At 43.2% G+C, this 16486-nt stretch overlaps 1 protein-coding gene across 1 annotated transcript in view; it reads right to left on the bottom strand.

Moving 5' to 3' along the window:
* Positions 1 to 592: 592 nt before the first annotated feature.
* Positions 593 to 16486, bottom strand: part of LOC110300389 (liver carboxylesterase 1-like) — a 30294-nt gene continuing 14400 nt past the window's right edge. Inside the window, exons 5-14 of the mRNA XM_021170554.3 lie at positions 16063 to 16216; positions 14150 to 14254; positions 12856 to 12960; positions 11324 to 11362; positions 7627 to 7767; positions 5888 to 5968; positions 5514 to 5661; positions 2654 to 2785; positions 1222 to 1294; positions 593 to 961 (exon numbers count right to left, since the gene is read on the bottom strand). Coding sequence (XP_021026213.2) covers positions 784 to 961; positions 1222 to 1294; positions 2654 to 2785; positions 5514 to 5661; positions 5888 to 5968; positions 7627 to 7767; positions 11324 to 11362; positions 12856 to 12960; positions 14150 to 14254; positions 16063 to 16216 — 1156 coding nt within the window. The 3' untranslated portion in view covers positions 593 to 783. The remainder of the gene's footprint in view (positions 962 to 1221; positions 1295 to 2653; positions 2786 to 5513; positions 5662 to 5887; positions 5969 to 7626; positions 7768 to 11323; positions 11363 to 12855; positions 12961 to 14149; positions 14255 to 16062; positions 16217 to 16486) is intronic.

Below are 16486 nucleotides of genomic sequence, written 5' to 3'. Positions count from 1 at the left end.
CTTGCATCTTATATAGTTACACGTAACAGTCTGAATCCTGGTAGAATGTAGTTCCAAGAAGAAAATACCTCCTTCCTGGAAATGGCCATCCTTGAGGAAGCAAGATGGAGGGAAAGTGGGTAGAGAAGAGATCTGAGCCGCATATCTGCTGGGATTGGGCCATTTCTTCTCAGCTCAGCTCATGATTTTTCTGAAGAGTATATTCTTGTTTCCTTGTTTGTTGTGATTAAACTCTTGACTACTTGATCTACCCTTGGGTCCCGCCTGAATTATTCTTTTTGGGGAATACAAGAACAGAGATTGCTCCTGGGGGGGGTGGGTCAAGACTAGAGGAAACAGCTTCCCAGAACACTTACGTATACACTGTTATTCTGTGATGCCCCAGCTTCCCATATTCCATTGTTGAGTATGATTCAGATACATCCAAAGTCCCCATTAGTACCTCCAAGCATGCCAGGATTCAGCATGTATGCAGGCCAAGCCATTGCTACAAGGGGCAGTCTCTCTGCTGATGGCTATTTCTCTTTACCTTTCTCTGGGGAGGAAGGGCTAATCTGTAGTTCAAAACACCGACACTGATTTGGTACCCCTCAAAAACAATGATTTTATTTATTTTGCAAACTCAATCCACAGCTACAAACATTTCTCTTCACTGGCTTCTGCCTACTTCCAACACAGTTCTTCAGCCTCTGGGATGAGAAAGCTCTCTGGACTACAGGACACCTTTTGTGGAACAGCACTGACCAGGCTGCTAATGGCTTCCAGGGTTGTACTGCTTCTACTTCATTTCCGAGTGTCTCCCTTGGTTGCTTCTTCCACCTCCATGGCCCAGAGGCTGGTCCAGAAAGCTACTTCCTTGTCTTTGAGCCTCTGGGCTTGCTGGGTGGTGGCTCCGATCTGAAGGTAACTTTCCTTCTCGCCATACTCTGGCCAGTGTGGCAGTCCCTCCCCATTTGGGTTCCTGAGAACAGAATCAAATAGAGCTTTGCAAGGCTGCTCTGTGGTCCTCAGGTTTCTCTGAGGGTTTTAGGAGTTCCTTGGCATGTACATTGCCAAGAGTCCACACAGCCTGAGATGCCTATTCACCTTCTGCAGAGCAGCCTGCCCATTCTTAGAGAGTTCTCATTGTTAGAGCACTAAAGCCATTGCTCTGATCATTTAGACTTTAGAAACTGCCCCTTCCTGGAGTGTCTCCAGTACCCCCACATCACCCAGCCTCACCCATTTCGAGCAAAATTGCCCCAAAACTTCATCATCATGGTGCTGAGGTTGATCTCCTCCTCTGAAGCGCCCTCTGTGGGGAAGAAGAAAAGAGTCCTTTTCTGCTCATGGTGTGGTTCGTGAGCAGTGTTAGCATCAGTTGAGAGTGTTCAGAAATGCAGTCTTCACTCTTACCATATACCTACTGTATGGGAATCTGCGTTCGCAGAAGAGTTAGGCTGAGTGTTCTGTTTAAGCTTGGACTATTTAGGACTCACAAATGGGCATGTAGTTTGCCCATGAGTGGGCTGCCTTCACTTCTCATGGTCATCTGCTCTTGCCTCTCTACTCAATGCCACAATGCCAAACCCCAGCGTTTCCTCTGCCTCATAAGTTGCTGACTTCTGGATCTTTTCATATTCTCCCATTTTCATAGATTCTGAAATATATCAGAACTGTTAGTGTTCTAAGGATTCACCTATGTTGGAGGCACCCACAGATACTAGTGTGCTATGAATAGCCATGATAGGGGTCACAGGTCACCTACACATGCTGAGAGTGATGATGCTGAAGATATTTTTGAGAACCTTTTAAAATATTATGTTATTATATATTATATTTTATATGTGTTAAATATATTTAATATATAAAATATATATGATTATATTTAATATATTATAAAAACATAATATATAACTATATACATGTTATATAAAACTTTGATATTTGACATGTAGGCAGAGATATATGAAGATATATATTAGAACCCACCCAAGTTTAACACCAGCACTAATTATTTCTCCTCTCCCATTCTGTACACTCCTGGGATTATAAATTCAAACAGTGGTATTCTTGCCTGAGGCAGAGCCCTGCAGGTTACCCACCACCTGTCTTAGTGACATCACGGGTCAGGATCATGAGGGTGACTACTTTGGCTGGGGTACAGCTTCCTTTATGCCTGTTAGAGGAGGGAGAACAACAGACTGCTTGATGTAGTTGTTGTTTGAACGTGAAATGTCCCCAGCCTGCTTGTGTGTTGGAACACTAGGTCTCCAACTGGTGGTCCTGATTGGGAAGGCTGTGGAACTTTCAGGAGACAGAAACTTGGAGGGAGCAGTTCACTATAGGCAAGCCTTGGAGCTTATACCTTAGATCTACATCCTGGTTCCTCTCCAATTCCTAACCGTGAGTGCAGTGTGACCAGCCAACCTAATGGCCCTGCCACCATGTTTCCCTCACTGTAGAAGGTGGTGACCTTCTGAAACTGTGTGAACAAACCCTTTCTCCTTAAGTTGCCTTGGGCATATATTTTGACAGAGAAATGTATAAAATAACTGACATGGTCCTGTTAGGAAACTAGGGTTAGGAGGAGAGACACTTGCTTAAGGCCACCAAACCAGGACTAGACCCCAGGGTTCTTAACTTGAAGTTCAAGCCATCAGTGAGCTATTACCTTTTAAAAATGGTGTCCCCCAAACGGAGTAAACTTCATCTCCATGGTCTGCTATTACCGTCTTGGGTCTCATGTCGGACACAAAGCTTGGGTGATACTTAAACTCATACATGTAGGTGAGGGCTCCAGCATCTGAGAAGACATGGATTCAGGTCATGCTATCAGATACACATGGGTGGTATAAAGTCACTGAAAATCCATAGCTAGAAGGGAAAAACAGCTTTAGGAACTTGCTTGGTGCTTGGGGCTGCTGTTGGTGGAGCTGGAATTTAAACAAGTTTTATTGTTATTGTTGTTGCTGTTGTTGCTTTCTTTTGTGTTTGTTTTGTTTTTTACTGAATACCCAAGCTGCCTGCCTGAGCACTAACTGCAAGTCTAGGAAGAGCATGAGCAGTCTGTCTCTTAGGCTTTGTGAAACCATGAAACTTGAGGTTCTCATTTGAGTCTTGCTTGGATGAGAGTATTAAGACCACCAGGCATGAAGGGAGGGTGAGCTTGCCTCTCTTCTCCTGTTCTTTGTCTTCCCCTTTCACCACCAAAGGTGTCATGTCCAAGCTCACACAGCACTGTTCCCTCCCACTGGATCATTGTATCAGTTAATACTTCTGCTCCTGTCCTACGTCTTGCATCCCAGAGACATCAGTATCAGTGGTCAGAAGACAGCATAGACGCCAGCAGAGAGTGCTTCTGAATGGAAGGATAAGGTCTCCAATCAGAGTGGTGGAAAAAATTCTGACTCTTTTTCCCTGCTTGCTTTCTGTAAGAATCTTGAAAAACATAGAAAAAAAGAAAACTATTACTCAGGATCCCACCACCGAGACAGTCCCTTGATGTTGAAGCATATATCTTTCTCTATATAAACTGGGATAATAGTATCCAAGACATCTTGTAACATACTGTAATTGTTTTTTCATGTTATTAAATATTCATCCATAAAATAGCAGACAATTATGACACCTCAGCCTGAGGACACAGGGTTGGCTTTACAAAATTGCCTTCTCAGCTACCACCATTGTCCTATGGTTGAGCAAGAATTGGTGTTTTGAACAAGTATCCAACCCTTCGTGGACCACAGGGCCACTTTCTAAGCGATCACTATAAGATCATGAACCATTTGCTGAGAAAAGAGTAACCTAGCCACCTACAAGAGGGAAATGACTGCGGAAGGAACCGTGAGCCCCAGCCTGGAGAAAAGAACACTTCCTTTGGTCAGTGTGACTGGTTTTAAACATCTTACCTAAGGCCACTGAGATGAGATCAGTAAAATTTGTACAACTATAAAACGAGTCATCAATGGGAAGTGGGGCATAGGTACTTGGGTAACAAAATTCAGGAACAAGAAAGGGTCCTGGAAGACTCCACAAATGGCACCTGGAAGAACACCTCTCAGTTTTAAGTGGGTCCAGGCTTTATAACATCCCATCTTACCTACACAGTCTTGGGGCAACATTAGGAAGTCCTAGAGAAGACCCACTTCAGCCCCCAGAGTACTCACAAATCTATGCACTGAGCTGGACAAAGGCCAGGTATGAACAACAATAGATCCCTGATCCCCCTTTACTCATCTCCTGGAACCCTCTGCCTCTGGTCCTGTGTAGTCTTTAATCCTGTGTGGCATGTTCTACTTTTCCTCCAGCCCTAGTACTGTGCACAAGCTACCTTATAGCACCCTCTGACCCTAGGCAGGTTCTCTGAAAGTTACTTTTATGCATCATTTTGAGTGGATTAAGGACTACTAGAACACCATAAAGTACTATTTCTGGGTGTGAGCAGGGTCTTTAGGGGAGACTAGAACATGACACGGTACACTACAGGGGGAATGTGCACTCTCAGTATGGACAGGTGTCATCTGACCTGTTGGACATAACAGAGAAGAGACCAGAGAGAACATGATGTCCCCTCCCATCGAGCTTCTTCTCCTGACCTTGAACTCCTGCCCAGGACTCCAGGATGTTCACATCTGGACTTTGAGACTTAAACCAAGGCTCTTCAAGAACATCTGGTTGCTGGAGTTAGACTGAAAAGCACCATTAGTTTCTCAGGTCCAAAGACTTCCAATCCTGTAGTCACTTTACCAGAACCCCAGGGTCCCCGAACTGTTTTTGACCCCTGAATTCTTGGCCTTAATAATCCCACAAGTTTATTTCCCCAATATATCCCCTTTCATCCGTCTGACTGTCTGTCTGCCTGCCTGCCTATCCGTTATCTATCTCCTACTGCTTAAGACTCTTGGCAGACCCTGCCAAACTTGCCAAGTGTTTGCATTTTATATACACCAGCGTAAATTCAGACCAGGAGCCCCTAGCAGATGTTGCTAGGCCTCATACATACCTCTTGTTTACAGGCAGATTAGCTCCAGCACTCGAAGCTCTTTGGCTGAGGGTTTCTTTATTGTTACAGATAGCCAAGCCCATGTGTGCAACAGGTCAAGAAATCAAAGAACTAACTCACTGAAATAGCGTTCAACCCATGGCAAGTGTGTGCTGAAGGGATTGCCTACTTCCTTTGCCACTCAGATGGGATAGCCCTGAGATGTGTCTCCTGCATGACTTCATGAACCCCCCCAACAACTCTCTCCATTCACAGTAGACAAATTCTTGGTTATAAATCACTGTCTTGTCTCTTTCCAATATCATATCCTTAGCTCTCTTTGAGCATTTAATGAGATTGACTCCTAAATGAACAACTTGCATTTGTTCCTAGAAATAAAGATTCATGTAAAAGACAAACGATGTAGAATATACCTCATACCACCTCTGGACTATAGGAAATGAGCCCTTGAGTCCTGACCCCCATCGGTTTCCACATTTGACTATACTGGGAGTGAGAGTCCCTCTGTTGTCCAGCCTCCAAGACTCACCTCTGTGATAGCGAGCCACAATCACAGATGGCACAGCAAATAACACATCTCCCATCATGTCTAAAAAGAGGTCTTTCTTTTTGTCAGGGCAGTCTGATCCTCCCAAATACTTCTCAGTGGCCACTGGAGTCAGTTCCTTAGAGATGTTCTGAAATAAACCAAAAAAGAGCCCACCTCCATGCAATGAGCAACATATGTTTTCCAGCCTATTGAGAAGACTCCGATTAACTATGACCATCTTCAGTGCCATAGTAATAATATTTACTCTATGGGTTCTAGTTCCCTTTTACACTACCATTTAATTGACCTATGACTCAGGGTGAGCCCTTAGCCCTTCCTTGAATCTCAACATTGCAGATTCTATTGATACTTACAGTAAGTGGGTAGGACTTCCACAGTAGAGATGTGGCTGACTTCTGGTCCAGTTTGCCTTCAGAGAGTGGATAGCCCATCATCTGAATTAAAGAATGGTTAGTTATTTGTCAGTTGCTGGGAATTAATGAATAACCAAACCAGCTAACCAATCAAACAAACTGATGCAGAATGGAGGTGTTTGCAGGCCTTGATGTGCATGGGTTCTAGTGAATTAGACAATAGTAGTTAACTTGATGGATTTATCAAAAAACTGAAAGAATACAAGAGATTTGTATGTCTAGCAGAAGCTGCCTCTTTGTGTCTGTGTGTACATTTGTGTGTAGTGTGTGGATGTATATATAAGTGTATTTGTAAGTATGTGTGGGTGTGGGTCTATGTTTGGTTATAAAGCTGGAATACACACAAGATCTTTCAGGCAGAGAGAGAAAAATCAAAAGCAGGTATGTAGAAGCCATGAACTAGTGGATAGCGGTCACAAGACATCCTACTACCAAATAATGTGACTGAAGAATCTACCAGCAACCATTATGGCTGTGTCATTTGGTCATATTTGAAAGATTTCTTTATTGAGAGCTGTAGAGAGCTTATTGTGCACCGATGTGTGCCACCTTCTGCAGTCAGAGACAACCCAGCATCAGAATGGTTGTAGAAGTATGACTCACCCCCTGCCGTGCTTACTGGGGAAGCTCAATGCTGCCAGGAGAAAACCTGGAGTTGAGCAGACTGCCCCTGACCTCTATTGAAGCAGCTACTGTAGAATGCTTGCACTTAGCAATCTTTAAGATGATCCTTGAGCTATTAATGTCTCAATCAAAACAGTTTCCTCCTGGGCCAGAGGGCAATTTTCTCTAATTTTTGAAGCTTATTTAAAGTAAAAAAAATTGGGGGACATTGTTCTGGTTTTCTCTTCTGGTCTTTATGGAAGAAAAAAATCCCAAATTTAGATATAGGCTCAATTTTAACGTACAGATCTGAATCCTTCCGTGAAGAGAAGGATGTTTCTTCTGTAGATGGGTGTGGACCAACAATTCTGTGTCTGGCCACACAGACTCACCCCTCCTAGCACATTGGCTCTTGAAGAACATCACAGCATTGACATCTCTCCCACTATTGGTGGCAGAGATCTGAGTTAAATTTTGTAGTCTATCTTTTCCCTAATGCAGTCTTGCTACTAAATGAACAGCATCATCCTACTTGAGTATGTATTTTTCACTTTTTTTTGTTTGTTTAGCACGAAACCTTCCATTTCCTTTTGCATGACATTTTTCATTTTAGTGCCAATCTTCTCTAGTATTTGTAATGAAGCAGCTTAGTGTGCTTGTAGAGATCTATGGGGCACGTGAGTCCAACTCCAAGGTGGAAACTGCATTGTCCCAGCCTGACTGCTCGACTCCCAGCTCCCTCTCCTTTCTGGGTGTTCTTAGTCATTTCATCTGAACAATTTCCATCACTCTCTGGCCTTTGGGCTAACAAGAACTGTTGGCAGTTCTCATCATTACAGATCTCTCACTTGGAGCTTGTCAGGGTTCTTTAGAGAAAGGCAAAGAATGTGGAGGGAGGAGCTCCTGGGACCACACTTCCCAGGGCACAACTGGACCATCTTGGAGTCTGTTTCCATGGAGATGTCTACTTGTGACAATGGGAACAGCTTCCATGGATTCAAAGGAAAAGGAAGACATCCTGGGTGCAGATAAAGATGAGTTCTGGGGTTAGGATTATGAGATTACTATTTTCTCACCGTTGGAATAAACCAGCCAAACTCTTGCTTGTTGATGCCTACTATGTAGGGGACAGTGTTGAAACTCTGCTCAGCCAGGATCTCTTCAGGTGCCTTCGGCAGCACCACTCCATCAATCACAGTGGTCAGGAAAGGGTAGCTCTGGGGAACCAAACAGCATGTGGTTACTTATTCTACAGAACCCCTGTGTCTCCTTTGTTGGCTGTCTGGTGGTGAAACCCACACTGTCAAACTACATGAGCCTGGGCAGTGACCACAGAAGTTCAAAGTGACTAAGTTTCTTGCAGGTACCACTGGTAAGGTGGTGAGAAGTTGGTACATTCTGGAATATTTGTGTGTGTGTAATAAAGTTCCATAGGGGTGGGATCCAAATTGAACCATGAAATTCACTAATGCATATTTTTAAAGATTTATTTTGACTTTAATTACATGCATATGTCTGTGTGGGGCATGTGCATGTAAGTGTGTATGCCCACAGAGGCCAGAGAGGCACTGGATGACCCAGAGATGGAGTTGCAGGTGGTGGTGAGCCAACATTGACCCTAGGAACCAAACTCCAGTCCCTTGCAACTGTTGCAAGTGCTCTTAATCTCTAAGCCATCCTTTTAGCTCTCTCTCTTGATGATTGGTAACATCTAACGCATAACATTTTGCCTATTACTTGCCATAGAATTCCATTTGTGGGATTTTCTTCAGACTGTGGAGCACTGTGCCATTTAAAAGAAGGGCATTACTTTGCAGTGGGTGCCTTGAGGAAAGGCTTAGCATTTCCCCAATGCTGAGGAACATAACTGTAGATTTCTCTGGCTTCCTTCTCGCAGTCAGACTGTCTACTACACATTTTTAATATCCTTCCTCATGCCATGAACGTATAGATTTAGCTTCTTTCTCCTCTTTCTGAAGCCTCATCAGACGTTATAGGTGCATCATATCAGTACCTTGTGGGATAACCTCACTTACATGAGGACAAGGCTCTTCTTGTGGCTCTAATAATATATTGTTGACATTGTCACTAAACCCATACCCAATCGTTCTGTAACTGAAACCTGAACTAATCTCATTGGACACCGTTTTCATAAAGTATAGCACCTGTGTGTTTAGTTGCAGCAGCTCCTTCCCTCCTCCCTGGAGCCCCTTTAAAACAAGAAATCAGTAGAATCATCAGAGTTTGCAAAATAAGGCAGTAAAGCAAAGGAGAAGGCGCACTTCCCTGAGCAGCACTTCCCTGAGCAGCTTTGATTCAAGATGGGAATTTGAGTCTCATGTGGCTCAGACATTCAAGGCTCTGCCTTGGAGTGGGCACAAGTGCCTTGAGTTTATCTGAGGACTTAGAAACACATTTTTACAAATAGCTCAACTCACAAGCACATAATCTGTCATGTGTATAGACCAATGTCACCCATCTGTCTCTATATAAATGTGAGCTTTTTCTGAAGATCAGAGCCCCTAACCTCCAAGATAACTTGCTGAGAGCCACGGAAACTGGAATCGACTATACCACATTGATAGACATCTTGCCTTTATATCTTACTTTTGATAAAAAAAAAATTACAAAATTAAATGGAGCCTGGTTTACACATCACCTGCTAGGAAGCTGGTTGTAGGTTTGGTTAACCGTGAGATCTAGTACTCTGGTATGTTTGGAACTTGTGTTTTGGAGTCAGGCTACCTGGGTCTGAAACTTGACTCTACTATTTACTAGCTGTTCACTGGGGACAGTAATGTACCTGCATATGCTATAGTTTTCTCACCAGTAGACCCATTTGAAGTAAGCAATTGAACCCGGGCAATGTTCAGCACAATATTTGTACTGGGAAAGGCTCAATAATAGTAGATATTATTTTCATTGGCAGAGGTATTTTATCAATTGGGTCACTTGACACTATTTTTGTGCCATCTTGCTAGCTTCATTTTCCATGTACAACATATCTCTCTTTGGAGAACAGAGGACTGGAAGATGCCTAAACTGAAGATCAGGGTTTCAAGGACAAAGGTCCTTGAATGAATGATGAATTAATGACTAGCTAGCTCTTGCAGTGTGAAGTTCAATAAAACAAAGCAGATCTACCCAAAAGGTCCAGAATGTTAATCCATGCTAGCTAACACTAGAGAGCAAGTTCTGGGTGCCACTATTGCTGCCTTAGAAAAAGTGTAGAGTGCAGAAAGGGCTGATAAAGGAGGCTGCAGGGGAACAGATAATCTGAATGGAGCAGGCACATTTGACCTTGGCAGTGGTCTTTGAGAATGAAGGATGTTGACCAGTAAAGAAGGGTTGGGATTTCCAAACAGTGGGCAGGGCGTGTAGAAACAGATAGAGATGCTTGCATGCAGGGCTATTCCCAGAAATGCCAAGAAACTTGGGTATGGCCGAGTGAGAACATTAGAGAGAGGATCACGGGGCAGATCACATTTTTCTGCATAATATCTGGCACATAATAAGCATTTAGATATGTTTTGAGTGTAGTTTTCAATGGTGGCAAGGAGATTTGTGCTATAAACAAGGTCTGGGTTTAAGAAAGGAGGTAGCATACTTTGGCTTGTGTTGTGGATGGTAGATTGAATGATTCCATGGCATGGGGGCAGGAGAGGAAATAGATATAGAAAATAGAAAAAAGTCCAGAAGACAGGCGGCAAGGGTCCTCTGAAGGTAGCATCTTTAGAGGGGCCATGAGCAACAGTAGGGACTACAGTGACAGCCATGGCCCTCAGTGATGATGGTGGCTATGTTATGACATATAGGTTCATTGCCACCTCTGGTTAGAGAAGAGGGGCATTTTTTCCTCTTCTCTTTATCTCTTAGTCTGTATTTTTCCCCAGCAGACCCTGTCAATTATCCCTACAAGTATGTCCAGCTACAAACTGCTTTTAGCCACTCTCCTGCTAAGGTCATGGTATAATTTGCCATGATCTCTTCACTGGAATCCAGTCCCCCTGGGTGATCTCTGTTCCCGCCAATCCCCTTGCCTACTTTCCATTTTGTAATCAGTTCGTCCTGGTAAAAACTAAGTCTACATCATTCTATTTTATTTACTCTGTTGGATGCATTCATCCCCTTGGACTGGGAAGGCTCCAGGAAAGTCAGAAGTACCATCTGTTCACTGCTCTATCCCAGTTGCAGAGCTAGTTCTTGCCTCATTGTAAAACTGTGATGAATGACTGAAAGAATCCCACAGCATCCTCACAAGATCATCAGTGGATTGCAAGGACACCCAGGGAGAGAGCATAGAACAGGGCTATAAATATTTGACATTTTCACAGCAAATGTCACAGGTCAAAGGGAACTGCCAGTAGGTGGGAAGACAGGGCTGGAGCTGGAGGGCCAAGTGTATCAGTCCTGAGCATCTCAATGGAAGCTCCTAAGATCCTTACCCAAGCACCTTTGCCCCTTCCATGGAAGGTTCAAGTCTATTCTCTTCCTACAGGGCCATACTGTGATCAGGAAATGCAAATGAGAAGGAAATCCCTGAGCTCAGGAGGCTGAGCTACTCATTAGTCACCTTGTACTGTGACGCACACAGCTCTGCCTGTGGTTGTCCTGGCTATGTTGTTCTGGCAAGGGACTTCCTTCTCTGGGCTTCTGTAACATGCATGCTGAGATTAACTAGTATTTTACAAGAATAATTCTTTGCTCCATAGTTAATTGAAGCTTAAAGGTGTTAAGACTTAGCACCTCTATTGGAAAAGCAAAGATCCTTACCTCTCTGGGGTCTCCAAGCAAATCAAGAGCAAAGAATTTCTGTGGAGACAAAAGCAGATGTGATGAGCAAGAGCCTAACCTTTAGCTCCACTCCTGAGTTGTCAAGTTCTCAGTTCTGGTCCTTCTTTGACTGGGCCCAGTGTGGGAAAACCTGAGCTCTACTGGGCATGAGAACATGATGGTGGAGTAAGACAAAGATGGAGAGGCACAAGCAAAGAGACAGACCCTTGGACCCAGAGTGAGGACTCCTAGCTCTGGAGATGACACAGTTAGTGTGCCCACCTTTCTTTATATGCCTTTTTATTTTTGTGATACAAGAAGAATCACTGAAGTGTTTTTCTCCAAGCTTTAGAAACCGATTATGCTTTCTTCCAATAGTTTGATCATTTTATGGGAACCTAAAATGCCAGGGCAAACAGGCAGTGTCCAGTGCTAATGGGGGATATTATGGGTTCAGAATCATCCTCCAGCATCTAACACTGAAAATAATGAGAGCCAGGGTAGGAGGTAGGGGGTTTAAAGTTTTAAGTTTCTCTGACCTCACACTCATATCTTCCCAATGAAGGGACTAGGTCGAGTGGCCCCAGATGTTGTGTTTTCTGGGTGTTTGCTCTAACAAGTTTCCTTATGGTAACAGCGTCATGGTTATCTCTTCTAGTGTCATGTTTCTTTCAAGCATCTTAGCTGGGTGTAATGAATGCACAGTCTATCTTCCTACCTCATCTGGGTGGATATATGAATGGATGGATGGTCATATAGTATATGGTCATATTGATGAATTGGATGGACTCATGCATAGAGCAATAATGAGCAGGTAACAATAATATATCCTTGTTTGGTTGGAATGATAGTGGGGTGTAAATAAACAGTGGCCGGATGATGCATAGGTATTAAAATAGTCAAAATATGAAGCAATATAGATGGACTGATATTGTATTTGTGGAAGTACATTGTGCTTAAATAGGTAGATAAATGGATGACAGGTGGATACATAGATAAAGAAATGGATGAATGTGTGGTTACCCTAGAATGAGACCACTACTAATTTATAATTGATAGTTTATCATTGTTAAATATTTATCACTATTCTTGATCCTTCCTGATTCAAAACATACAGAAAGTCTAAGGGAAAGATTGAAACTAGGAAAAATATTTGCAAAGTTCTATTCATAAAGTCAATTAGTCTATTGCTAGACAAATTATAGCACTTCTGAAAACCTTCACATTTAGTATTTCCAGCCCTAAAATTTAGGATGGTTGTCAATTCTGTGAATAGAAAATGCTTAACTTATTGCAACACATTCACCTATTATAACTGCAAAACCACTGTTTTGGGAACCCTGGGATATTGTTATGCATTTTTTTCAACATAACGTTTTTGAACACTTTTGACATTTGAATCATTCCAAAACATCTAACTTGTATCAGAGGGCTGACACTGTCCATGAAAGGTCCCCATGTAGTTGTTCAGGGCATGAGGAGCACTGCTCCTAGGATGGAAATGTGGGGAGCACCGACTTAGCCATACCTACCATCTTCAGGGTCGTTGCCAAGAGTTCCTCTTCTGTCTTCTGACGTAGACAGTGCACTATGTCGGCTGATGTAGTGGCCACACACCCCGTAGCAATGGCAACTTGCTGCAGTGATCACAGGGAACAGCAGAGATAAAGGACATTGTCTCTCCTCTCCAGGAACACACAGAAAGGGATGCTATCTCAAGCCTAGTTCTGGGATGTGATGGCAGAAAGTGCTCTAGACCAGCAAGTGAAGGCTGTGGGCTGAACAGCGTTGCCCCTGTTACTGATTGGATTGGGACATGAGACACTCACACATTTGTGTCTTAGTTGCCGTTTCTCTGATAACATGGGTATGCTTATCTAAAAGCTCACTGTTATAAGAATGACAGTGTGAGTCAGTGGCTAGAAGCACAGAATCCCAAACTGAACCTTTTGCTTTCATATTTTGTTATTAAGGAAAACTGTCAAAGCAAAAATACTCTTCCACCACCCCATAAATCACAGAACAACGCTTCATTTTTCTAGAGCCTAGAGAAAGTTTGTAACCCCGGGGGCAGGTGTGGTACCCATGTGGACTGGAATCAACCTGGCTGGAGGAGGAGGCACAAATGGATAGAAGCTGATGGTGGGATGCACTTGGCTGACTGTTCTCTATTCCTTCTGTTGCTCTGTCCACACCAGGTTTCCCTCATTCTTCCTCCCAGGACTCTCCTTTGCACAGGACATTTGCTCATGCTGTTTCTTCTTGGAATATCCTCTGCTCACCAGATAAATATGTTGCTCCTTTCTGGTTCTTACTTATGGGACATTTTCTCCCTAACTGTTCCTTTTGGATGCTTGCGATTTCATTGGATTTGGTTACTCTCTTTCCTTTATGCATCTTCTTATTGTTGAAATCTTAACATTGATTACACAATTTAAAAATTAATCTCCTTTACTAGAATGGTTGCTTTCTAGGTTGCAAGGTTACCAGGGTCTCAGGGAGGAATCATCCCAGATCCATAGGCTGCAAGCAAAGCACTGGAACTCAGATTCTGACAAATATGTAATTAGAGGCCACTGATCTCTGTCCAGCCTAACCTGCCCTGGTATACTTGGGACAGTGTGCTCACTGTCTTGGGCTTGGGTCTCAGCTTGGCCCTGACCACTTAGTGACCTCAATAAGTCACTTCTGCATTCTGATCCTGTTTCCTAAACAGGCACTGAGAGAGTGAGTGCAGTCTCTAACGCTCTTCCAACACTAGGGGATATCACCTGAATAACTCAATGGGAATTTTCCTTGAAGGTTCTTGCTACCCTGATGACCTACCTCAGCCGCACGCCTTGTAGTCTCCCTGAACAGACATGGTGTGAGGGCCACACCACTCTCAGAAATGGCCCTCTGGAAGAGGTTCTTAGTCAGTGGAGATAAAACCTGGGAAGGAAGAGAGGAGGAGAGTTTATGCTCCAGAGAGATGGTTTCTGACCTGCTCATCTTGTAAGGTTTCCTCCACCTATACCCCTTGCCTGCAGATTCTGATTCTCACTGGATGTGACTGACAGCTCCTTACCTGCTTATGCTTGCTTCCCAGCTTTCCTCAGTGTCAGGGATAGAGTTCGGAATATTGGCATGCACCCATTATGCTAATCAACAACACTGGAAAGAATGGTTTTTCAGTTCCTAGCTACAAAGCCTTTTTAGTGTCTCTAATACTCGGAAAGTCAGAAAGTGTCCCAGAGAAAATTGCGATGAGCATCCATAAAATTATTTTAGACATTTCCTTGATGAGGGGTAAGGATTATATTTATCTGTGGGTATAAGGACCTGTATTTAGAAGTTAAGAGTTTTTCTCCAGTGGAGTAACACTGGGTACATATCAAGTGTATATCAAACACACTCAAGAGCAGGTCCCATGCTCAGGAGTAATTGGCTAACAACACAAGAAGAAACTTATTTTGTATGGGAGTGCTTTCATTGGTTTTTTTGTTTGTTTGTTTTTGTTCTTTGTATTTTTGGCTTTGAGTTTTGTTTGCTTTGGTTTCTTTTGAGACAAAAAACCATAAAGTTGTGTGGGTAGGTGGGGAGATCTGGGAGGAGTTGGGAGACTTCAAAGAACCTGATCAAAATATATTGTAGGAAAAAATAATTTATAAAACCCAACAAATACAAACTAAATAAGGTAAAAAGAAATAAAATTCACCATGTATATGATAATAAAAATAAGGGACGAAAGGCACTTAACATTTTAGGGAGCGTTTGTTGTGGTGTATATTGAGGGAAGTTTTTTCTTAAAACATTATGTGATAGATAAAAGAGATAAAGAGGTGATGTAGGGAGATGGTAAACAGAGGCCCAGGATAGAGATAAAGATGTCAGAGAAAGACAAGAGAAATGAACATTAAGATGCCACAGAGACATCACCTGGGTGCTGGGACTGTGAATGACTTCTTTTTCTTTTGACATCTTTTTTACCCTTCTTTCAAATCTTTTAAAATATAAAATATTATCCAGTGAGTATTCCACTATGAATCTGATACATGTTTAAAAGGTAATCAGGCTGATTGACCCAGATCTGAGATGCCTGGACAGCTCCCAGAGGGTCATCTCACTGGACAGCTCCTGGTGGGTTTCTATAGCTTCCCTCAGTGTGCGTGCATCTCTACACCATCACCTTAACTCACATCATAGGTTGTCTGTGGTCTTGCCCTTCCCTGCCTCTCTCTGTCACACTTCCTGCTCTTCCTTCCTCTCACTGACTTCCCTTAAGGCATAATGCCTTAGGTGCAGAGACTGTTGCCCACCCTCTTAGGCATGACCAAGCCACATGGCAACCTCAGCTTTCAGTGCTAACAATCTCTACCAGTAAATCAAGTTTCCAGCCAAATAGTGACCTTCTAGCTGACTGTTAGCATCTCTTTATTCACCCCAAGTTAGGTGAGTTGCAAAACCAAAATGACTAGGAAGAAGAGAGAACTCAACCAAGAGAGGGGAGTTGGAACACTATGGTCACAGGCTCAGCTGGACATTCTTTTGGCTCCAGGACACAAAGCTGCCATCTGAGCTTCTTGGGAGCTCTTGATATTTAGTTCTACACTGCCTGATACTGAACCACAAGTACAGTCAATCTAAATCCAAGTCTTGTTAGCCAATGTGCCTGTGGCAAGACTGAATGGTCTTCAATAGCATCAACAGCCACATCAACATCAACCCTAGACACGGGGCTTGGTGCCAGGAATACTTACAAGGACAGAGACACTTTCACCTCCTGCTGACTCGCCAAAGAGGGTCACAGAGCTTGGGTCACCTCCGAAGTTAGCAATGTTGTTCTGGACCCACTGCAGTGCAGCCACCTGGTCCAAGTGACCCCAGTTCCCTCGGCTGTGTTCATCTCCTGTGCTGTAAGGGAAAGGGGAGAGTTAGAGCAGGAGACATTATAGCTGGGCTATGATGGGCCAGGAGCTGGCAGTGGCTAGGGTATAGATTATCCTTCACTGTTTTGTATGTTAAAAGCTTTGCCTACAATGTGGGGATTCTGGAGATTGGTATAACCTTCAAAGGGTTCATTGCTAGGTGGCTGAGCTATTGAGGGTACTAGAATGAAAATTGTTCTAGAAGCATTCTTATTAGTTCTTATGAGAAAGTTATAGAGATCAAGCTTGACCCCCT

The sequence above is a fragment of the Mus caroli genome, unplaced genomic scaffold (genome assembly GCF_978045245.1).
Source record: "Mus caroli unplaced genomic scaffold, Mus_caroli_1 scaffold_10, whole genome shotgun sequence".
In the NCBI taxonomy this organism is placed as follows: Eukaryota; Metazoa; Chordata; class Mammalia; order Rodentia; family Muridae; genus Mus; species Mus caroli.
The sequence above is the reverse complement of the archived record's forward strand: the minus strand, read 5'-3'. Positions and strand labels throughout refer to the sequence as shown.